The sequence below is a fragment of the Cynocephalus volans genome, chromosome 14 (assembly GCF_027409185.1).
Source record: "Cynocephalus volans isolate mCynVol1 chromosome 14, mCynVol1.pri, whole genome shotgun sequence".
Classification (NCBI taxonomy): Eukaryota; Metazoa; Chordata; class Mammalia; order Dermoptera; family Cynocephalidae; genus Cynocephalus; species Cynocephalus volans.
The window spans coordinates 95,402,154-95,427,647 of record NC_084473.1 but is presented as its reverse complement, the minus strand read 5'-3'; the positions used below and the strand labels follow the sequence as shown (position 1 = coordinate 95,427,647).

The 25,494-nt window shown below is 39.8% G+C and overlaps 3 protein-coding genes across 3 annotated transcripts in view; 2 read left to right on the top strand and 1 right to left on the bottom strand.

Moving 5' to 3' along the window:
• Positions 1–7,789, bottom strand: part of TSGA10 (testis specific 10) — a 136,837-nt gene extending 129,048 nt beyond the window's left edge. The window contains exon 1 of the mRNA XM_063078682.1: positions 7,728–7,789. The gene's annotated coding sequence lies outside the window, so the exon portion shown is untranslated. The remainder of the gene's footprint in view (positions 1–7,727) is intronic.
• A 6,223-nt stretch (positions 7,790–14,012) lies between these two features.
• On the top strand, positions 14,013–14,288 carry C14H2orf15 (chromosome 14 C2orf15 homolog). The gene has a single exon (XM_063078065.1). It carries the CDS (start codon positions 14,013–14,015, stop codon positions 14,286–14,288), a length of 276 nt encoding a protein of 91 aa, XP_062934135.1.
• A 3,879-nt stretch (positions 14,289–18,167) lies between these two features.
• Positions 18,168–25,175, top strand: LIPT1 (lipoyltransferase 1). Its single transcript, XM_063078795.1, has 2 exons — positions 18,168–18,260; positions 23,994–25,175. The coding sequence occupies exon 2, from the start codon at positions 23,995–23,997 to the stop codon at positions 25,114–25,116; it is 1,122 nt and encodes a 373-aa protein (XP_062934865.1). The 5' UTR covers positions 18,168–18,260; position 23,994; the 3' UTR covers positions 25,117–25,175.
• The last annotated feature ends 319 nt before the right edge of the window (positions 25,176–25,494 follow it).

Below are 25,494 nucleotides of genomic sequence, written 5' to 3'. Positions count from 1 at the left end.
ATTCAGAGTTCTTCATAATTTGGTCCCTTCCCACTTCTGCAAATTTATCTCATACGTGCCACCTCTAAGAAACCCTCAATTAAAGACAAATACTTCTACATATTCTTAATACATACAGTCAGAAGCACTTTATCTTCTGCTTATGAGCCCTGCCGTCGCCCTTTCTCCATTTAACTAAAGACACTTCTAAGGCTCAATTTGAATTCCATATTCTCCAGGAGGTTTCCTCTGTCTTCTTCATTGAATAATAATCATTTCTTCATTGAGACTTCTGGATATACTGATTATAGAACAATTTATGTAGGTATTTATTTCTCCTGGATGTCTTCCTCAGAGTTGTCAGAATCTTAAGAACAAGCAATGTCTGAAACTCCTCTAGTCCCTCCAACCTGCAAAGTTCCTTGTGTAAGAAGAAGGAGTCAATAAAAATCTGCTGGGAGTGATAATGAAGAAGTCCGCTAAAGCAGACAAAATTGAACTTTCCTTCTTCTCTTTGGTAAACTGAACAGTCAAGTGGGGATTCTGCAAAATTACCTACCAGGCCAGTCTCGGAATTAAAAATAGGGAGAGGCGACAAATCCACCTGACATTTATGAGCAATTATGTTGGAGCTGCTACCTCTTCTCCACTAGCTTTGGAGGCAATATCATCGGGGGAGAGAGAGATCAGTGTATCTAAAATCCCCATGCCTGGACTTCCAATTTCCCCATCTTAGGTCACCTGAATATCTTCCAGATTCCTGTGATCTCTAGTATTTGTTAGAAAGGGACTTGTGTTCCTGTTCAAAGAATAGAAGTGAAAGTAATTTCATTCTCAACTGGGAAGCAACATAGCACATGATTAAGAGCATGTATTTTGGCAACAGACTGCCTATGTTCATAATCCTAGTTCTGCTCCTTCTTAGCTATAGGACCTTGGGCAAGTAACTTCTCCTGCTATAGTTTCCTCATCTATAAAATAGGAAAGAGACTATCTGCCTCATAGAGTTGTGTGAGGATTGAATGAGTTAATATGTGTAAAGCACTTAGAATAGTACCTGACACATAATAAGCACTATATACATTATTATTTACTATTACAATTATTACTAATTCCTCTTGCTGTCTCAATTTATCTAATAGGCTATCAAGTCCTATTAATCTTTTCACTAAAACTTTTCTCAATTACATTTCTTCTATCCCTACCATCACTGTTTTAGTTCATGCTATCGTATTCTAACAGTCACATTTAGTCACATAACAAATAACCCAATTAAAAAATGGGCAAAGGAACTGAATAGACATTTTTCAAAGGAAGACATACAAATGGCCAACAGGTACATGGAAAAAATGCTCAACATCACTAGTCATCAGGGAAATGCAAATTAAAACTACATTGAGAAACCACCTCACCCCAGTTAGACTGGCTGTAATCCAAAAGACGGTGAATAACAAATGCTGGTGAGGGTGTGGAGAGAAGGGAATGCTCCTACACTGTTGATGGGACTGTAAATTAGTACAACCACTACGGAAAATGGTATGGAGGTTTCTCAAACAACTACAGATAGATCTTCCATACAATCCAGCAATCCCACTTCTTGGTATATACCCAAAGGAGTGGAAATCATCATGTCAAAGGGATACCTGCACTCCCGTGTTCATCACAGCTCTGTTTACAATAGCCAAGACATGGAGCCAACCTAAATGTCCAACAACGGATGACTAGATAAGGAAAATGTGGTCTATATACACCATGGAATACTACTCTGCCATAAAAAAGAATTAAATTCTCCCATTTGCAACAACATGGATGAGCCTAAAGAAACTTATGTTGAGTGAAGTAAGCAAAGCACAGAGGAATAAATACCACATGTACTCACTCATATGTGGGAGCTAAGAGAGAAAGAAGGAACGAAAGAAAGACCACAGTAGTGCATTGGACTTGCAGAGGGAGAGAACATTCCTTGGGCAACAAAGTGGAGGGGGGGGGAGGGGGAGGGATGTTGGGGATAACTGGGCGGGTTACACGGGGTACAAATGCAATTTGTGGTAATGGGTATGCTGCCAGTATGAATCTGGACTTCACATCTTGGGCATGAGAGGTGACAATCAGCTTTGTATCTCATGAATACTCATAGCCAATTTAAAAAAAAAATATATATATATATATATATAAACAGCTAGAACGAGAATGAACCTATAATATTAGCTTCTGGGGATAAAAAGATGGAAAACAAACAAAACCCTACAATTTCAACCCTCAATGGGTCTAGGGAAGTCCAGAACAAATAAATCAGAAATTAAAGTACAGCATGAATACTGCCACATGAGAGTATTGCACATGTATGCTAAGGGAACACCAAAAAAAAGGCTACAAAAAAGTATTTCTGACTTCTACTTCTCCCCTCAAAATTTAGGATGTACTCGCCATTCCCAAAGAACTATGAACATACCCCTACTGGAGCACTTAATACATTATATTGCTTTTAGTGGATGTCCACAGCCGTGGCAACTTGAACATGCCTAAAACAGACCTCTTAATTTCCCCACCTGCACTCCTGCTCTCAACCCTGCCTCCACTATGTTCCTTCCCAGTTTTCCCCATGTCAAATGGCACCATCACTGTACAAGTGCCAAGGTCAAAAACCAAGGAGTTATCTTTGATTTTTCTCTTTCCCTAACTCCCATCTATTCCATTAGCAAGCCCTGTTGGTTCTACCTCCAAAATATTCTCTAAATCCATCCACCTCTCTACACATTTATTGCCACCTCCCTGGTCCAAGTCCATATCATCTCCCACCTAGACTACTACACCAGTTTCCTACTGGTCCTTCTGCTTCTACTGTTGCTATCTACAACCTATTCTCCACACTGAAATCAAATCAATCACTTTAAAATAATGAGATCCTGCTCAAAAACACTCCAATGACTTCCTACTGCAATCAGAATAAAATCCAAACTCTTTGAGGGCCTAGAAGATTTGGCCCCTGCCTTCACTTAAAAGATCTAGTACTCTTCTTTGTTCACCCATTAACTTTACTGGTCTTTCTGTTGCTCTAATGTGCTGCTACAGTCTGAATGTCTGTGTCCCTCCAAAATTCATATGTTGAAATACTAACCCTCAAGTGATCATATTCAGAGGTGATCAAAGTGATCATATTAAGAGGTCTTTGGGTGGTCATTAGGTAATGATTAGTTGTCTTATAAAAGAGGCCCCAGAGAGTTCCCTCGCCCCTTCCAACATGTGAAGACACAGTATGAAGGTGCCATCTATGAGCCAGGAAACAGGCCCTTACCAGACATTGAATCTGCTGGTACCTTCATCTTGGACTTCCCAGCCTCCAGAACAGCTGTAATTAAATTTATGTTGTTCATAAGCGAACCTGTATATGATATTTCATTATAGCAGCTAAAGGAAACCAAAATCTTCCTCTAAAATACTGAGGTTTGTTCAGATAGAGATTAAAACACAGGAGGATACTCTGCTTCTCCCTCTGCTTGCCTGATGGCAGGACAGACATTCACAAAGACAAAAGATCTTTCTACTTCTCTTCCCTCTTTCCTACCTATAGACAGAGATGTAAATTCTATCTTTACTAGAGAAAACTATAGGCTTATTGGCTCAGAAATGGCATCAAGAAGGCTAGGGGAGGGCCCGCCCCCGTGGCACACTCGGGAGAGTGCAGCGCTTGGGAGCACAGCAGCGCTCCCGCCGCGGGTTCGGATCCTATATAGGAATGGCTGGGTTGCGATCCCCTTACCGGTCACAAAAAGACAAAAAAAAAAAAACACAAGGCTAGGGGAATCTGGAAGCAAACCCTACTACCTTCCCACAGTTTGCTGGCTTTGAGAGATTCCTCTTTGTCTTGTCACTACTCTAAGATTTATGGCTCTTTGTTAAAATACTATTTAAGGCAGAGCTCCAAACTACTGCCTTGAGAGAGATACCTTTGAAATGACGTTCCACCCAACTGATGTATAATGCACTCATTAAAATAAAACTTGCTTTTCTCTTGTTGATCTGTCTTTTGTTACAGAGGTGTTCCAGCTAAGAACTTATGAGGACTGAGAAAAGAAATTATGGTTTTCTTTCCTCCCCTTCACAGCCCATATAGACTAAAACATATCAATCTCATTCCACTTCAAGGCCTCTACCCTCACTTTCTCTCTCTCAGGAACATTCTCTCCCCAGCCTTTTCCATGGCTGGCTCCTTCTCACCCTCAGCTTTTTGGCTGAAATGTCAGAGGGTCTTCCCTAACTCACCTTCAGTAGCCTCTCTCCCACTTACTCTTTCATTAGGTTATTTGCACTTATCACTACTTGAAATTATATCATTTATTTGCTCATTTTTTACTCTCTGTCTCCCCCTACTAACACCCAAGAGATCTAGGCTCTTGTCAATAAAATACTTTCAAAATAATTAAATTTAATGACTATTAAATTTAATAATTAAATTTAATGATTTAATTTAATGACTTAATAAAATATTTTCAAAATAATGAAATTTAATGACAGTTTTATGAAATTGAATAAAGCAGTTTCAATGGTAGGGGTGGGGTGGAAGTAAGTCTGAAGAGGACTAATGAATACATCAGTAGTAAAAAAAAAAAAAAAGAAAACAGAAAATGTAAACTTTTAGGAAGCATGATTGTGAGACGAAGAGAGGTAGAGCTAAAGTTGAAGGAAGACCAAGAGTGTGGGTGGCTCATTACAAGAGGAGAAAAACTTATTTCTTAATTCTTTTTATGTCAGGGATCCCTTTCAGAATCAAACAAAAGTCCTGGGTCACTCCTCAGATAAATGTAAACACATACAAAACCTTACAAATAATTTTCTGGGGTTCAAGAACTCCATAAGGTCCCTGGACTCCAGGTGAAGAAGACCTACAGCACAGAAACAAGGGACTCCTAAGACACAGGTTAATGTTAATTGGTAGAGAAAGACAGCTGAGCTAATATGAGAAAACCCAGATAAAGAATGTGCACTGTCCTCTGAAACAGGAAAGAGAAAAGAAAATAGGTGAAGATTTAGATAAGAGGTAAAAATCTGAGGAAGCTCCTGTGTAGTAGAATTTTAATATTTCAGTGATATAGGGGCTGGCCAGTGTCTCACTTGGGAGAGAATGGTGCTGACAGCATCAAGGTCAAGGGTTCAGATCCCTGTACCAGCCAGCTGCCCCCCCCAAAATATATATATACATATATAAAATATATAAAATACATATATATAATTTTTCAGTGAAATAGGAAGTAAGAAAATATGCTAAAAAACATCAGTGTTGAGCAAATTATGAGGCACAAGATATGGGCTCAATAAATGTCTATTGAATATTTTGATAAAATAATGGAAAATACTGGAGTATTTTACATGGGATTCTGAAATCTAATCAACTAGGATTGAGCTTTTGTTTTCTTTTTTTAAAATCATTTCCAAAAGTTTAGTTTTACAGACACTTTGAAGTAGGAAAAATAGTCCCACTAACATAAGGATGTAGAAAACCACACGAAATTTTATGAATAATTTTGAGAAGTTTTTTATATTTATAATAAAAATAAGTGAATAAATGTTTGGGAATTCACTTTAAGCAAAATAGTAAAGCCATACTGGTTAACTTTTCTTAAAAAAAAAAAAAAGAAAGAAAGAATCTCTCCTCTCATTCCATCCAAATCGAAGCTCCTCTCTTTTCTTCACTCCAGACTATAGTGCAAAGAAATAACTTGTCTCTTCAAAACAGCATAAAACAATGGTCTTATGAGAAACAGTGTTTATCGAGACCTCTCGGAAACATAAAAAGAGGTTAAATAGTTGTTTTCAAGAGGTTTTTCTGTACTAAGAAAAAAATTATACTAAAAAAAATTTAGACATAATAGACTGATGTCAATAGCATAACTAAGACAAAAAGAACTACCTAACTAACTAGCTCACTTCAAAAGATTATTCTGAGATACAGGTGTAAAATTGTTCATAGCATTGTTGTTCATAATTGTCCAAAACTATAAAAGCCTTAATGTCCACCAACAGTAGAGTAGATAAATTGTGGTATACTCCTACAAGGGAACACTAATCAATAAATCAACTACAAGCAACAATAACAATAAATCTGAAAAACATAATGTTGAGTAAAGAAGCAAGACGCAAAAGAATACTTAGTACAGTTCCGTTTATATAAAGTTCAAAAACAAGCCAAACTAATGCTCATGTTCACATACCAAGACGGTAAAACTATAAGGAAAAGAAAAGTGGTTATTTTAGAAGTCTGCAATAGTGGCTACCTCTAGGGAGAGAAAGGAGAGTGTTATCTAAAAATGTAAAGAATAATGAGGCCCGCTCTAACTGGTTTTGTTTATGGAGGAATTTAAAACCATCTCATCCTAAAGCAAACCAGTCTAAGCAACTAAGACGGAAAACAGAGCTCAGAGATTCTCTACACCTGATTATTTTCTGGGCTCCAAGCAGTGACTTTTCTTCAGAAGACAAAATGAGATATACTTTGGAAGTTGCCACTAAATAATGCCAAATTTTAAGGTTTAAAATAAATATTTCATTAATGTACCTTCCTAATTATTTCCCACTAATTAAGACTGAAGGATTTAGTTTATTGTCCAAGTAAAATACAAACAAGAATCAGTTTTATCCTGGAGGCAGATGTGAATATGACAACTTCCGTTCATATTTATAACTAACATTTTATTCTGCTTACAAACTGACTGTTATTCTATTTATTTCCTTAGAGATAAGCAAAGTGTACTCAAAATGCTGAAAACTGTAGAGGAAACTTAAAACAACAAACTTCCTGGGATATAAGGCCTTAAGGACTTGGACTGAAAGAAGGAATACGCTGGGACACTGTCATCTACACAAACTTTTCCTGAAGCCTCGATTCTTAGCTTTATTTGGGGGGAAAAAAGTATTCCTATGCGGTTTTAGGCATCAGGTCCACGATCACATAGTTATCCAATTTAAGTCTCAAAATATTTTTTCAAACAAAAGCCAGCTTACCCTGTCTTTCCTGTGTACAATTTCTACTAAAATTATATGATTGCCCTGCAAATGCCTACGTGATCTCGGCCCTTCACCTCCCAAAGACTAGAAAAAGGCTCAGCAGTGAGAGATGGGAATCAGGAAGAGCCAGGTTGAATTCCCAAATTTTTGACTTCCAAATTCCTCAGCTCCACTCCAGAGCGTTTCTAAACAAAACAGTCCTCCCAACAGCTGCGGCGGGAAGCAAAGCGGTCACCATAGGAACTGGGCTCAACCCTAAACTCCCAAGACAACACAAGAGCAAAGTTTACTCCTGGAGGGCTTACGCGGCTCGCAAACCTGCCCGCTACTGCCCCTCACAGCGGCTCAAGCAGCGAAAACCCACCTGGGGGTCACCCACTGCCCCCAAATCCGCCACACCCGCCCTCTTGCAGCCGCCTTTTCGGAGGCCTTCTGGCTCATTAGCGGTCTTCCCCCAATCCGGCGCATCTCCACTGCTCCTACCTGGAGCGCCGGGTCCATCCCCGGGCTCCCCAGCCCGTCTTCCTTCCCGGAGCTCATCCCCGCGACTGCCAGACCTCGGCTTCAGCCGGGGAAGCAGGTCCCTCCCAATCCTCATCCTCCGCCCCTGTCTCCTCCCTTCCAACCCCCAAATCGACCTGGCCCCGCCCCGGCGGAGGCAGAGGAAGGCAGGACCCAGCGAGAAGGAGGCGGGGGCGGTTAGCCCGGGTCGGCGCCGCAGTCGGCCCCGCCCTCACGCTATGTACCTGAGCGGGGCTCGTCTTCCACCTCCCCGGCGCCTTCGCTCCGCTTCCGTCCCGCGCGCCCCCAGACTCTGCGCGCACGCGTACCTGGCTCGACTCTCCCTCTCGCGGGAACTACAAGCCGTGAGCGCGCACCCACGCACGTAGCGACGCGTATAGTCTCCTGCCTGCCTTACATACAGGGCGCCCAGGAGAGGCCTCTTCCTGGCCCATCCGCGCCGCGCAGGCGCACGCCCACGAAGCGCCTAAGCGTCCGAATCGAGCGTCCCGTCTCCTAGTAACCAGCCGCGAGCCCCTTTTTCCACTACTTGGTTCTTACTCCCTGCCTGAGGCGCCGCACCTGAATGCAACGCGCATGCGCAGGGCTGTTTCTCGCCTCGCCGCCTTCTCTCAGCTCTGGAACACCTGCTGCTTCGCCGCGGTGGCTTTATGTTACTTTTCCCAGGGATCGGGCATCATTCTGGACCCTCGTTCAGTGAACCGGTTATTCTCCAGAGCTGCTCTTAGGCGCAGCCCCTGCCGCAGCCAGGGGCCCATTTTGAGGGAGCCTTCCAGGTCCGATCCTCCTGCTTGCAGCCTCGCGGGAGTGAGTCGGCCAGTCCGGGGGGAGCGCCGGCAGCCTGCAGTTTGGGGAGCCTGTGGGCCCACGGCCTCGGTCAGCTCTGCACGATCGAGTCGGGATCGAATCGGGAAGTGGCAGAAGTAGGAATGCAAGCCCAGATTTCTGACCGGTATTCATTCTCCACATGCCAGTCCTTCTTCAAGTCTCTTTTCCAGAAAAACTGGTGATGGTTAGCAAAAAAGGAAAGGGAATACAACCTCACTTGATATTTAATGTTGTATCGATTGTTTTCCTGTTTAATACCATTTAAACTTGTTTTCTCTTACTTAGGAGCCTTCAGTCTGGGAATACATTTAACTTAATCCGTGTAATATTTTTGGCTATACAACTACCTTAAAATTAACTACTTTACCTTAAAGTGGAGAAATGAGCTTGTTAGTGGAAAAGAATGAGCATTGCATTATTCTACCAATTTTTTGGAGCCCAGCTTGAAAAGAAATATTGTCTTCTTAATATTTCTTAATATTTAACATGTCCCACTCTTCTTAAATAACCCAGGAGCTTTTGAACTGTAATCGTGACTTTATCTTCCCGTCTTTTCCTACAGATGACATAGATACTAGGTTTTTACAGCGGTCCTCTGATGATGTTGATATAGTATAAACCTGTGCCTTTCAAAAGTAACCTCACATTTGAGGAGACTAACAATTCCTGTTTAGCCAGGTGAGTATTCATTGTTTTCTGCAAGATATTATTGGCAGGGATAAACTTTTATGTTAGAACACATTTCTTCATACAAGTGCGTTTAAATATAAGTGCCTCGTTTTTCTTACCTCTCTCCTGATTTGTTTTCATCATCGTCTCCATATTCTTATGTTTTGTAGCATTTATTTTCAGATACTATATTCTTTGTAAGTATAATTAGATCTAAAAAATTAAATTGGATGTCCCTGTTGTTTTAGATAAAGAGGTCAGAGGACCCAAGTAGCACATTCCCCCCAAAATATAATTATACGTAATTGGTAAAATAAGGAACAAAGTAGCATGAGCTCTCAAAGACCATCCTGAAAAGTTATATTAAGGGGAATGATGTATAATTTCCTTTCCTCTTTAGATTATTTTGAATACAAGAGTCTCATTATGTAGCATTATTGAAAACAAATAGGAAAGAAGGTACTAAATTTAATAAAACTATCATTTGGAGTTGCAGACATGGGGGGATGAGTTTATTACTATAGGAAGTAGAAAAGTGCTTCCCATAGGGAAACGATAAGGGAAGTTTAAGCATTTATGTATGCTATCTAGGTGTTATTGAAGATTCTTTGGAAAGAATGTAGGGAAAAGGTCATTTTAAGGCCATAGGAAGGCATAAAGATTTTCATCTTTTTCTGTCAAAAACTTTTGACTTCTCTTAACCCAAGAAAGTGAAAATGTCCTTCCCTCTATGGAAACCCAAAGAGCGGTGAATACTCCAGCCTGTCCCAACTAAACTTTGTATAGTACCCATGCTGTCTCTCATGACAAAAACCTTCTGTGTAGTTCTAAGGTCTGGGTTTTCTAGTTCCTTGGTTTCTCCAGCATTTCAAAAGCCTCACTACAAAAACTTCTGTTTTGCCTTTTTTTTTTTTTTTCCTGTCCCCCCTCCTGCTGCCCTCTAAAAAATCTGGGACTCCAACTACCCATATACTCATTTTTTAAAATTCTATAGTTTCCTCCCTATGCTGAGGCCTGAAAATTCCAGGCACTGAGCAATCATAGGGCTCACCTTGTTTATTTCTTTTTTCTCAGGGATCAGTCTCCCACACTGCCTATTTTCCAAAATCTAAAAAACATTGTTTCATGTGTTTTATCTATTTTTTAAGATGCTGAAGGCATGAGGATAAATCTGGTCCCTGTTACTCCATCACTGCCACAAGTAGAAGTCTGCCGGCTCTTCATAGTCTCAGGCTCCATGTCTCTAAACAGAAGTGGTTTGCAATTCAAAAATTCCTTCAGGCTGAGGGAACTATAAGTGCAAAGTCCTTGAAGCAGGAGAGGGTTTGGCATAGCATATACTTAAGGAACAGCAATAAGATCGTAGGACTAGGGCAGAAATAAGGGAGAGAGATAGGAGAGAGTGTTAGCAGGTTTCCTATTGCTGCTGTTTACCACAGATTTGGTGGCTTTAAGCAGCAAAATGTATTATACAGTTCTGGAGGTCAAAATGGGTCTCATTGGGCTAAAATCAATGTGTCAGCAGAGCTGCATTCCTTCTAGAGGCTGTAGGGGAGAATCTGTTTTCTTGTCTTTCCAGCTTCTACAGGCTGTCCACATTCCTTCGCTGGTGGTCCCTGTCTATCTTCAAAGCCATGATGGCCAGTCAAGTCCTTCTTACATTGCATAACTCTAACACTGACATTTCTGCCTCCCTCTTTCACTTATAAAGACCCTTGTGATTACATAAGTACCCCTGATTAATCCACAAAAATCTTGCCACCTCAGGGTCAGCTGATTAGCAACCTTAATTCCCCCTTGCCATGTAACATGACATATTGACAGGTTAACATATTCACAGGTTCTGGGGATTAAGACATAGATACCTTTGGGAGTCATTATTCTGCCTACCACAACCGGGTACTAGATATGTAGAGAATTTGACTTTTCCTCTGAGATGAGAAGTGACTAGAGCGTGTAAATGTGATCTGGCTTATGTTTTAAAAGGCTCATATCAGTTACTATTTGAAGAATACACAGTGGGGAGGCATGGGCAAGGGTGGAAGTAGAAACAGAATTCACTGACAGATTGGATATGGAAAATAAGATAGGAGTTAAGAATGACACCACCAGTAGTGCACAAGGTTTTCTGTTATCATGTATTCAATATTTGATACTATCCACCTTTCTAAAGTCTACCATGCTGATGCTAATAAACTTGCATTTTTCTGATTCCTTAATTTGAATATCTTTTTATGTACTCATTATCTATTTGGGAATCCCCAATCTATTAATTGTGTCTTCCTATCCTTTGCCCATTTTTCTATTGGGTTTTCTTATTCCTTCTTGATTTGCAGTTGTTTTTTTTTTTTGTATTCCAGCTATTGAATCCTATCAGCTTTAGACTTAGCAAATATCTCCTTCTAGTCTCTTATCTGTCTTTTTGCTTACGGTTTTTCCGTTGAATAGAGATTCTTAATTATGAGTGATCAAATCCATCTGTTTTCCCCTTGTTGTTTAAGCTGTTTAGATCTTGTTCAAGAAATCCTTCTCCACCCCACGGTGACAAATACATTGTTCTTCATTTTCCTCTATTGCATTTATAGTTCTGTCATTCACATATAGGTTTTTAGTGCATTTGGACTCCATTTCTATATGTAAGATAGAGATCCTGTTTTACTTTTATCCACATAGTGAGCCAGTATTTATAATACTGACATACTAAACTTAGTCTGTTCCATCTCCTTTGCCTAATAGTGCCACCTGTATCGTGTGACGTTCATGAACATACCTAGGCCCAAGTTGCAGCACTGTCATATACTATTGGTCATTTATTTGTTCCTGCACCTGTATAAGATTGTTTTTGCTACTTTGACTTTGTAGCATATCTTAATGTCTGGTAAGGCAAGCCTCTTTGATCTTTTTGTCCATATTGATTTAGCTCTTTATGGGCCTTTATTCTTCCATATACATTCAAGATTTCTTCTTGAATGGCAACCTGAATGCCAGACCAAAGGAGCCCCTGATAGACTGGTTCTCCCTTCATGTCCTCAAAACGCTGGGGAAGTTAAGGTGAGACTCACAGGGCCAAATCTACCGTATTGTATTTGGTTCTTCCTCAATCCTGCTATCAGATTGAAGTTTAATGTGCAAATTGATAATTGAATTTTATACCATTATTTTACATTTGTTGATTATAAATTCAGTGTTGTTTCATATTATAAATTTATATTTATAAAATCAATATTACATTTAAATATGTAATTTATATTTATAAATTCAATATGTAGAGTTTTATTAGGGGTTTGTTTTTTTTTTAACTTTTTTCCAATTTCGTATTTTGAAAAGCATAAAACCTACAGAAATGTAACAAAAATAATACATTTAACAATTTTTTATCCTTTACTTCCTAGATTCAATAATTAACATTTTGCATATTTTACTTTCTGTATTTATCTATCAATCTATTGCTAAAAAATTTGAGAGCAAGTTGCAGTTACGATCCTTCACCCCCATTTCAGCATATATTTTCTAAGAATGAGGACATTCATATATAAACACAATACAATTATGACATTCATGGCGTTTAACATTGATGCAATATTATTATCAAACCATCCATATCCACATTTTCCAGTTGTCCAAATATTGGTCTTTGTAGTACATTTTCCTCCTAATTCAGGATCATTCATTGCATTTGGAAATATGTAATTTTAACCTCCTCAACCACTCTTTCATGACATTGACATTTTTGAAAACAAGTTTTTTATTTTATAGAGTGTCTGTCAATTAGGGCTTATTTGATTGTTTAGATAGGATTGGATTCAAATTATGTATATTTGACAGGAGTGTTTCCTTTTTGATTAATTAAAGAGGAGAAACCAAAGAAAATAATAAACTCAATTTTATTAATTAGGAGGTAATATTGGATATTTCTTTGATGAGGAAGAAAATTCATCTTCGAGTTCCAAATCTAAGAAACAGGCATACCTACATTTTATAGTTTCAGTAGAGATCTTAAAAAATTTAGCTAAATTGTATTTGATTCTCACAAAGCCAAATCTATGATATTTATCTAATCGTTATGTTACCAACATTTGAGTAACTACTATATATAGGATACTATAGTAGGCCCAGGACTCTGTTCTGTTAGAGATTAAACACTGATATTCAATCACAAATGAATAAACAGGGTTTCAAGATAATCCTTTAGAAATTTTCAGTCAATACATGATTAGGGTTTGATGGGTATGGAATTGTCAAAGATACCACAGTAGCTGAATATTGAAGAAATAATACATTCTAAAAAGAGTGCTTTCATTCACAGCTGTTGAGTCTGCTCCAGATCTCAGGTTGTTGCTAGAGCATCTTTGATAAATCACTATTCTCTAACAAGCACTGGGCTTTCTCAAATCTTTACTATGCCAGGAAGCCTGTCCTTTCTGCCATCCTGGTCAACTCTATCTAGCAAGTTCCTGTGCATCTTTCAAAGCCCAACCCTGACCTAGACCCTCTTCCTTTGGGAACCTCCAAGGTCTCCCTCCACATTGCATGCTCTCTAAACAGGTTGGGCATCCTTAATAATGAGTATCTTTACTGGACATCTTTATTTTTTGTAGAATACCTAGCAGAGTTCTTGGCCTTTGGTAATTATTTCTTTAACCCACTAATAATGAATTAAAAGTTTTGCTAGCAAGTACAACAGAAAGGACTAAGAGAAGTTCTATTATTTCTGAAAAATGATGAAACATAAAATCGGGTAAATTTCTTTTCGAAAGACTTTCAAAGAACTCTATAGAACCTGCAAACCTTGTCACAAAGAAAATGTAAACACTGAAAAGTGGAAGGTAATTTTACTTTATATTTTTAGCATCACCATATTTCACTCAACAAACATTGCCATGAAGTTAATTGAAATTTCCGCTGTATTTACTTGTTACCTGTATTTTTGTTTCAGTAATCAAGTTGAAGAAACGTTTCCACTACTTAAAAAGGTACCTGAAAACTACTTTGATATTTGTTCAGCTGTCCCAATGGGATTTTCATTTAGTAAATCTGCTACTCAGGTATCTGCTATGCGTATGGATTCAAAAGTGGAAGATCACTTAATGCGAGGGACTGAGAAAAGCAGGTTGGAACCAGTGACTCAGTTATTTCAAACCACCAAGAAAATAAGATTAGAAGACACAAACCAAGAAAACATTACAAGGATTGAAGGGATTGGCACAGGATCTCTTTCAGAGAAAGCCTTGTGTTCAGTAGTGTATGTTAAAGAAAGCAATGGGATAGAAATGACAGATGTTGAATGAGGTAATTTGCACATACTATCAAAGAAACCAAAAATTTCTTTTAAGAGGAGGTGTTGAATGAGAACTTAATCTTATTAGAAAAACCTAACAAAATGAAGAAAGACTATTGCTTTATTTTTCACCATTTATTAATCATCTCAGACTACATTTTTTGATGATGCATATTCAAAAGGCAATTGCTTTAGGGAGAAAAAGCCTTCCAAAATTCAACGCAGATTTCTCTGGTATTATATTCTATCTTTGTTTAAAACCAGAGGTTTTTTTTAGTAACAGTATTTGAAATGGCACCAAAACATCTTAAATTTAATGGAATTTTTAACAATTGGTTAAAAAAAAAAAAATCCAAGCAATTTGACATCAGTATTTCACACTATTTCTGATGTACCAGTTTTGTATGTTACATTTCCATTTCCAGTTTGGGATTTTGCTTTAGGGTACTTTGCCTTCCTACATTTTACATTTCTGTTCTGTAAAAGGTCGCTGCAAAAGACCAGTGAATTGCATATCTTTAGAAATATTTCACATTTTAAATCTTCCTTTAAAAACTGCTTTTTCTCCCATGTTGAAACCATTTCAGGGTTAGAAGAGAGTTCTTTAACAGTTTAATAGTGTAATAGTTTATCTTGCAGATGCTACCATTTTATATCACCAATATTTAATACGACAGCTTAGTGTTAAAACATCTTGTTAAAATAACTGGTAGTTTGAAACAGCAGTGTTGTCTCAAGTAATATCAGATGAAATTAAAATCATTTGTATCTGGACATATAATTATCTGTAACTATTTATATTATGTATGTTTTGAACATATTCCTATACTTAATATTCACAAAAAAACGAAGAGGGGAAGATATCATATCTTCTTTTGGGGGAAACAATATTTTATAAATCAGAAAAATACTAAACAAATGTTATTTGTAGGGAATACCGAATCTAGAGTAAAAAAAAAAAAAAAAAAAAAAAATTGTTGCATGAGACAATGCCGATAAGACAATGCTTGTTATCATTTACAGAACACAATTCTTGGGGGAGAAAAAAGTACACAAATCATTCATTTGCTCACCTAGCCTGGGATTGTGCTTGGTGATAAAGATACAGTGGTGAATAAATAGCCACTGTCTTTATAGTGCTTTCTATCTTCCTACCCAGTAAGACAGAACATTATACAGTAATTATAGAAGATACAAATTGTGATGAGCGGTGAAGAAAAAGTAAAGCATTCAGAGAGACATAACAGTAGGCATAAACTTGATTTTAATTGTGGGATTCTCTGAGGACATGACATTTATGGTTTTTACAGTGACATGGTTGTCCATTTGGATGATGGTGATGGTCATCGGGGTGAAGTGAAGGGGATAGAGTTCAGGTCAAGTTTAGCAGGATGTAGTGATGGTTTGGAAGTGGGAAATGAGGAAGAACATTTCTAGCAAAGAAAAGGATAGATGCATGGAGGTTCCGTATGAGGAAAGAGTGAGCTCAGGAGCACAGTTTTTGGACATACCAGGTTTCGAAGGCAGTTGTATGTATAGAACTAAAAATATAAGTTTTGAAGTTGTACATATAAATGGTATTTAAAGCTATGGGAATGAATGAGATTGCTTAAGGAGAACGTACATGTGAGATAAAGTCCTGAGGAACTCCAACATTTAGGGGCTGATCAGAGCAGGAGCAGATGGCAAAAGGAACTAGAGTTCGCAGTGAGGCTGGAGGAAAACCAAGACAGGGTAATGTCAAGGTTGCCCACAGGAATCTTTCCAGGTGGAGGTAGTCAATTGAAAGGTTACATGAAGACTGAAAGGTCCATTGGATCTAGCAACATGAATGTCAACAGTGACCTTAGCAAAAGCACTTTTGCTGGGCTAATGGAGCAAAAGCCGTTTTGGAATAGGTTGAAAAATGAATGGAAAGTGAGGAAATGGATACTCGATGTGTAGCAACTCTTTCAAGAAGCTTGGTTCTGAAAGGGAGTAGATGGAAGGTGGAAGAAGTGAGGTCACTGGAGGATTGTTAAGATGAGAGCAAAGCATGCTTGAGTGTCAATGGAAAGGTTCCAGTGGAGAAGCTGAAGAAGTGGGGAGGGGGTGGGATAAGAATAACCAACAGAAAGAAGTCTTGGAGCAGGGAGGAGGGGATGGGATTCTCTAAAACTATCTCAGCAGGAAATTGGGGAGGGGGGTGAACTGTACCATCTCAGATTTCAGAGAAATGCAATTTAGAAGGAAATAATATAAGCAGAGAGCAACAATACTGATATTGTATGGCTATTTTTAATGATAATTAGGAAAATTCCTACTGCGATTAACTCTGAACAGAATCATTTCCACTTCTAATACAAGAAAGATGAACTCAGAGGGATCTTAGCCAAAGATGTAATAATAGGGCCGGCCCCGTGGAGCACTCGGGAGAGTGCGGCGCTTGGGTGCGCAGCAGCGCTCCCTCCGCGGGTTCGGATCCTATATAGGGCTGGCCGGTGCGCTCACTGGCTGAGCGCGGTGCTCGCGACACCAGGCCAAGGGTTGCGATCCCCTTACCGGTCACAAAATAAAGACAAAAAAAAAAAAAAAAAGATGTAATAATAAACAAATGAGGAGTCATCGTGTCTTTATTGTAGTTTTATATGAAGCCCTGGTCATTTACAGTATCAGCATCACTGAACTGGGAACACTGGACACTCCTTAGTCCAAGAGGCAAGTGTTAATGGTTTCTATTCTAACTGAAGGAAAGACTGATTTCTGTGGAAGACTGAAAAGATGACCACAAATTCTTTGGGCTCCTCTCCTCAAGAGGTGGGGTCCATTACCCTACCCTTTAACTCTGGGCTGGTTTTGTTGCTGCTCTGGCCAATAGAATGTGGCTGAAGTGCTGCTTCCAAGGCTAGGCACGAACTGAGGTGCCCCAGCAGCCGGCCAGCACCAACTGCCAGAGTGTAAATAAGGCCATCTTGGACCGCCCAGCTCGGCCAACCCTTGCTGAACGAAGCCACATGAGTAAGTCCAGGTGAAAACAGCAGAGGAATCACCCAACTTGCCCACCTAATTGTTAAGAGAGAATAAATCGTCGTTTTAAGCCACTGTTTGAGGCAGTTTGTGACCTTGCTCCCTAGGCCAGTTGGGGGATCTCCCGTCTGGCTCAGCCACAGGGATTTTCTTGCCAACTGCAATGATGGACACTCCAACGGGTAACGATCACTAGCTTCAGTGTGTTTATTTTCTGATCCACTTCATCCTACTTACCATCTCTGTACCGCGAATACTAACGTTTATTCCTTTAAGTGCAACTGTCTTTCAAAACTGATGTGAGGGCCGACCCCATGGCTCACTCAGGAGAGTGCGGCGCTGGGAGCGCAGCGGCGCTCCCGCCGCGGTTCGGATCATATATAGGGATGGCCGGTGCACTCACTGGCTGAGCGCGGTGCGGGCGACACCACGCCAAGGGTTACGATCTCCTTACCGGTCACAAAAAAAAAAAAAAACTGATGTGAACTTCCTCCCTTTTCAAGTGGAGTTACCTGCCATTAGGGCTATGTGTAGGAGACATGTAAATGACCCGGCGCAATGCCTACATGGTCAGTAAAGAGTATTTGCTGGTACTCCTGCCCGGCGTGTGACCTGGCTGCTCCGGGTTTCCGGGGACGCCCCCTCCAACCTCGCACACCGCCTCTCCCGCCTTGCCCCGGCGTGGCCGTTATCGCTGTGCTGTCCCGTGGGGCACTCCCATCTGAACTGGGGCTTTACGACTTTCAGCACTTTTATTCGATCGTGGCCTTGCACAGGTCCCTCCCTTGAATCTGACCTTGCGTTGTCTCGGCCGGCCCGGAAGGACCCTTACGAGCCGATCCTGCGACCCCGCCTCTTCTCGGCACTTCCGGGACCGGCCCTCGGGGGCGGGGCCGGGCCTCGTGCGCGGCCCCGAGGCTGGGGTCAGACACGTCTCTCTCCGGCGGGAGGCCGGGGGCTCTACTAGCCGTGGCAGGTGGGTGAAGCCGGAAGCGCCCCGACTGGGACGCTGCATGTGGCGAGGTGCCGGGGGCCCCGGTGCGCGCGCGGGCGGCGGCGGGGCCCTGGGACGTCGGGCCGGCCGCGGCCGGTGCCGAGGGCTCTGTAGGTTACGCTCAGCGTCTGGGGCGACCTCATTTCACGGTTAGGAACGGTGGGTCCCTACACAAGAGGGAGGGTGAACAAAGTCAGACTTGTCGGAGGCCAGCTGTGTGCACGCCCACTGAGGGCCAAAATGACGGGGTAAAAAAACATGCACACCACCGTGATGAGGTTCTGGGTAAGTTCTGTATGGTCACAGAGGTGGCGGAATGAAAGGGTCTTGGTGAGGTTTTACGAAGAAGGTGGGCCTGCCGGAAATGATGGATGGGATTGTGCCATTTTTTGCTTTCTGTTCGGTGATAGGGAAGCATGTTTGGTAGTGCACCGTGGCAGCGAAGTGTCCCCGAGAACATGGAAATAAGAATGTCCTCTGAGGAAAAACTATGAAGTGAGCAATGAAAGGGTGAGAGTAGAGATACACGTAGTGATTTTAAATAAACAGTGTTTTACCAGGCCTTCAAAGGCTTGACTATATCCACACAACTCACGAAAGGCTGCATTATTCAGTGAGGGTCTTGTCTGCTACTGGAGCGTGGAATAAAAGGGAGGCGCACCTGTGCCAGATGAATCCAAGCTCCTGGGCGGTTAGCTAAGTTGTAGAGCGCGGTGTTATAAGACCAAGGTCAAGTGTTTGGATCCCCGTTCCAGCCAGCCGCAAAAAAAAAAAAAAAAAAAAAGGTAGGATCTCTCCTGGGCCCGAGAGTCGAGGAGGTGCTTTCCTCAGGGACCATCACATCAGACATTGAAATGATATAACTCAGTCGTTTTGTTCTAATTAGGTGTTGCCCAGTAAACTTATGATAAATTGGCTTATCAGTAGTCCTACAAGGAGAGGAGGAGTTGGACAGGCTGAATTGAATATCTGGTTGATAGCCCATAGTTCTCTTTGTAGATCAGTAAGTTGGCACTCAGGGTTTTTTGGACATCCCTGTATGATTCTTTCTGATCCTTCAGAGCTCAGCTGAAATGTTAGATCCTCACTGAGGCCTGTTTATTCGTTTGTGTGTTCAGTTGCTTAGAACAATTTCTGGCACATAGGAGCCACTCAGCCTAACTCCTCAACCTTGCTCATATGTCACCTTTTTAACGAGGTCTAGTCTAACAACCTTATTTAAAATCGCAACACATTCATGTCCAATCCTCCTTTTCTCAACTCTGCTTTTTCTTTTTATAGCCTTTCTTTATCTCCTTTATTTATGTGGCTCACTGATGACCCCAAATGTCAAGAACAATGCGTGTCATGTAGTAGATGCAAAATTTGTTGAATTAATACCTTTGGTTTATTTCATTCACACTGTATACACAGTGGATGACTAGACATATTTTGAGCACTATTAAAATACATGAATTGAATCAGTGCATGACCTATAATGAATTGGATCACTTCTGGAACTCTAACAAGATTGCATTTTTTGGCCAAAGCCAGCTATAGTTAGTTCATCAAGGTAAATGCTGCTGTGATGTGTCTTGATTAGGAATCCTTATTCACTTGAAGGAATACACATTATATGAGAGGAACAGTAAGCAGAAGAATAGAGATGGGACGGGAGGAACACTACCATAACAGTTAACATTATAATGTATTTCATATTTGCCAGACCTGAATGCTTTATGCATATTAACACATTTAATTCTCTCGACCATTCTGTGCAGTCTGAGGCAATTGAAGCAGCTAGAGGTTAAACTACTTGCCTAAGTTTATTCAGTTGGTAGGTGGCAGAGCCAGGAGTAAAATTTAAGCTCTTAACTACTTTGCTGTCCTGCCACAGTCTGCTTATACAGACAGGACTGTGATAGTCTTAACCTTAGGGAAAGAGATTCACATGATCTTTGATGATGTCCACATCAACAAACACAATCCAGCTTATTAGCATCTACCACACCTATTCAGTACTCTTTCTCCTTTGGATCACAACAGAAAAGGATTGCTTTTACTGCTGTGCAAAAGCTGCCTCCCTACCTGAACTCTGGATCCCAATACCATCACTTTCTTGGAGACTTCCCTTCACCGATATTACCCTCTCTTCCTCTCCTGATTTTCTGCCAGCATCTAAACATTCTCAGGTCTCTTGAACTCTACATTCCCTTCTAAACTACTAGCTTTTCCACTTCACTGCCAGAATACACTCATTGTTTCCACTTTGGGCCTTCTGTTTACTCAAAACATCTGGTTCTTGCCAAGATCACGAATAGCCTTCTTGATGTTGTTAATGCTAATAGATCCTTTACAACACTTATCTTATTTGCTCAGTCTTCAGCTTTGGCACTGTTAATCATCTTGTCTCCTTGACACTTCCATAATACCATATTTTAAAATTTTCTTCCTAATGTTCTATTCTCAGTTTCCTTTGGGAGCTCTCCATCCCTCCTCTACACATCCCTTAAATGTTGCTGCTCTTCGTTGTTGTGTCAAAGGCACAACAACGAAGTGTTGTTGTATCACTGAACACTCTCTGGACAGTCTAGTTCCCTCCCATGGCCTCAGTTACCATCTATTCGGCTCTGTCCCATTGGCTGCCATATATCCAAGTCTCAAGTTCAACATAGTCAAAAAGAACCAATTATCTTCACCCTATATCTCCTCTTTGTATGAAATCTGTCCTAGGAAATGTCATCTTTCACCCATTTGTCAGGCCAGAAATCAGGGCATACTGTTAATAAAATAGCTAACACATATTGTGTGCTTTCTACATGCCAGGCACTCTTCTGAGCATTTTTCATGTATTAGCACATTTAATCCTAATATGGGATGAGCCCTGGTGTTATCCACATTTTACTGAGAAGAGATCTGAGGCACAGAAGAGTCAAGTAATTGGTCTTTGGTCATTCAACTGGTCAAGGATAGAGCTGGTATTTGAATGCTGGCAGTCTAGCTGGAGTTTGTAATCATATTATAAAGGACATAATCCTTGACTTCTCTCTCTCACCCTCTGTACTAGTCTGTTTCTGTTGCTTATAATAAAATACACAGAACTGGGTATTTTATAAAGAAAACGCAACTTATTGCTTACAATTTCTGAGGCTGGGAAGTATAAAGTTCAGGGAACACATCTGGTGAGGATCTTCTTTGGTGGTGGCTTTACAGCAACACAGGGGTCTCGCATAGCACAAAATGGCAGAGCAGAGAGAGAGAGTGCACCTGCACCTGCTCTCCTTTTAAAGTCCCCAGAACCACACCCACGACCACCATCAAAGCATCAACTCTTCAAGGCCCCACCTTTCAATTACCATAGTAGGACTTTTGACCCTCAACAGTGACAGTGGGAATTAAGCTTCTAATATATGAACTTTGGGGGACACAGTTCAGTCAATCCACAACACCCTCATTCAGCCAGCTACCAAGTATTGTAGATTCTCCATGCTTAAATCTCTAGGTCATGTCTCTAAGGCATAAATCCAATCTTCCTCTTCCTTACAACTCTTTAGCACCTTCCCCAGGGCCATCAGGGCAAAGTCCAAGCATTTAACATGGGTTTTAAGGCTCTTCATAATCCGGCCCTTACTTCTCCTGCCGTCTTAGCTTGCAGCTCCCCATTCTTGCACTCAGAGTACCAGCCAGTGGAATTTAATTTTTTGCATGAGTCCTGTATCCTTTCCATCAAGCTGTTGCACATTGTTGGAATACTTTTCTTTACCCCTTTTATGTCTCAGCTTCAGTATCACTTCCCCTGGAGGGTTAGATGGTTAATGTACTTAAACCTAACTCAGCACTTATGTCACTGTGTTTTAATTAACACCTCACTTGCTTTTTAGTATCTTCCAGTAGATTGTGGAGATACTAAAAGTTCCTTGAAGGCAAGGAACAGTCCACCTCTTTAATATCCTCCTCTTTCTCTGTCTGCTACACTAGTTCAGATCCTCATTATCTCTAGCTTAGACAACTGCATTAGTCTGTTAACTGCTTTCCCTGGCCCTAGTCTATCCTTCTGTAATCTGTGCTTAACACTGCACAGGCAGTTTTGTTTAATGGCCAACACTTTCCTGCTTAAATACTTCAGTAGTTCCCAGCTGCCTTTAGAAAAAGTACAGATGTTTTAGGATTACATGAACTTGTTTCCTCCCCTCTTCCGTGCCCTAACTACCTTTGCCTCATAGGCACTCCGTAAATATTTGTTGAATGAATGCAGCACTATATCAAACTCATTCAGACATAACCAAGAACAAAGAGATTAGCTAAAGAAATGCAGTTGGGTACAGTGGCTTCCCAGGACAATATAGCCATAGCTTTCAGTAGAGCTAGAAGACTGGTAGTAGAACTCTATCCCTTAGGAGGGAGTCCCCAAAACATGCCTTTACTATTAGATAACTCTTTGCCCTTACATATTCCTAAAATATATTACCCCCATTGAGCTGGTAAACCATTGCATTTCCAGACTCAGTTCAAGTATCCCTTCCTGCATTAAACATCTCCAGACCTTTCTAGACAGAGGGAGTATATTGGTTCAACTTTTTGTAGCATAGTTTATAAAATATGACAAGAGTGGTGAAAATATGAAGGCTCTTTAACCTAGGAATTGTACTTCTAGGACATTACTTAACTAAAGAATTTGGCCTAATTATGGGCTTTAATAACCCATTCTATTCCCAGTTCTTCAACCTAAAGGAAAATTACAAACATCCTAAGAAGTAGAACTGGAATAGGATTGTTTATTTAAGACCATAAGTAGGCAAAATACTTCATTTTCATAGCTAGTATTTTCAGCCTTTACCACCTAATATTTCACTAGCACTGCGAACATGAATAATGCATAAAGTGTCCAAACATAATGATTTTGTTCATAGCCTTTCCATGTAACTCTGAATACTCTGATTGCCTCTCCCTCTGACCTCAGGGGCTTAATCTTAATTTAATATTGATCTAAATAAAAGTTATGCTATCAATAAATTATATATCCCAAAGTCAAATTGGAATTCTTTTTGAAGTATTACAAAAACATAATTAAAGCCTTCCACAGAGATATTCATGAACACATTGTTGATAATCCAGAAAAATTAGAAACAACCTAAAATTACAGACTAAGAGATTAATTGGATAAACTGGTATATTTAACGATGGAATATTACACAATCAATAAAGCTAATGTAAAAATAGACTTAATGTAGAATGAAATATCAGTATGGATACACTTTTGGTGGGGGGCATGTGTGCATATGCATATGCATGCACAGAAATAAAATGGGTATACACCAAAATGTTAATTGTGATTATCTCCAAGTGGTGGGATTTTGGATTCTTTTATTTTCTTTATCTGTGTTTCTCTATGTTTTCTCATTTTTCTCAATGAACATGCATTACTTGTGAATTCAAAATAATTTGGCTTTGAGATCTATTACATGTGTTAGCAGCAGACTTACTATTTGATAAAAGTGTGCCCTTATTCTATTTCAGCTGATATTATTTGAAGTTGTCTTCACTATTTCCTTCGAGTATTCTTTTGTAGAGTTGCTAAAGAAAAATCATAAAGCTAAAAGGCAAGAAAAGCAACTGAACTAGAAACTTAGAGAATTAGATAAGTTTGGATAAAATAGGCATAATGGATATCTAGAAGATAGAGTTTGACTTTCCTTTTTTCAATGAATTAATTTCTTTGTCTTCCATTTTTAAAAGCATGCTTGTCCTATTTCCAATGAAGAATTGCTTCAAGTTACTTTCTAACCACAAAGTCCCAACAGCTGGCTTTAAAAACACAGTAAAAAATGGGCTAATTTTACAGTCAGTTTCCAATGATGTTTATCAAAATCTGGCTGTAGAAGACTGGATCCATGACCATATGAATCTAGAAGGCAAGCCAATTCTTTTCTTTTGGAGAAATTCTCCCTCTGTTGTAATTGGTAGGCATCAGAATCCTTGGCAGGAATGTAACCTGAATCTGATGCGAGAAGAAGGAATAAAACTGGCTCGGAGAAGGAGTGGAGGAGGAACCGTCTACCATGATATGGGTAATATCAATTTGACTTTCTTTACAACCAAAAAGAAGTATGATAGAATGGAAAATATGAAATTAGTTGTGAGAGCTCTGAATGCTGTCCAACCCCAGCTGGATGTACGGGCTACCAAAAGATTTGACCTTTTACTTGATGGACAGTTTAAAATCTCAGGAACAGCTTCTAAGATCGGCCGGACTACTGCTTATCACCACTGCACTTTATTATGTAGTACTGATGGGACCTTCTTGTCTTCTTTACTGAAGAGCCCCTACCAAGGGATCAAGAGCAATGCCACTGCTAGCATACCTTCTGTAGTTAAAAATCTTTTGGAAAAAGACCCGACTCTGACCTGTGAAGTACTGGTGAATGCTATTGCTGCAGAGTATGCTGCTTATCATCAAATTGATAATCACATTAACCTAATAAACCCAACTGATGAGACATTGTTTCCTGGAATAAATAGCAAAGCCAAAGAACTGCAAACTTGGGAGTGGATATATGGCAAAACGCCAAAGTTTAGTATAAACACTTCCTTTAATATATTATATGAACAGTCACACTTGGAAATTAAAGTATTCATCGATATAAAGAATGGAAGAATTGAAATCTGTAATATTGAAGCACCTAATCATTGGTTGCCACTGGAAATATGCAACAAATTAAATTCAAGTTTTATTGGCAGTAAGTTTTGCCCAATTGAAACTAACATGCTAACAAGTATATTATTGAGAACATGTCCTGAAGACCGTAAACTATACAGTAAGTGGAATATACTCTGTGAAAATATTAAGGGAATAATGTGATTCCAAGTAAATTTCATTATGCTGACAATTTCAGTGCAAAAATAAAATTTTGAAATGCACGTTGTATGTCTCTTTAAAAAAAAAAAAAAGGCCTAGTCTTTCAGTAACTTCTCCCCATTTGAAATTATCACCTATCCTTGTACATATTCTCTGTTGATCTGTAGGATACTTTCTTTCTTAATTGATTTTAGTACTTGGCACACATATATATTTTATTTTATTATTATTAGTGTTTTTTTTTTATTGAATCAAAATTGATTACACATATTTTGGGGGTTCAACATTGATATATGTTGATCAAATCCACATGTATATTTTTTTATATTTTACAATTTACTGTCACAATTATGTTTTACATTTACTGTCTTGGGGATATAT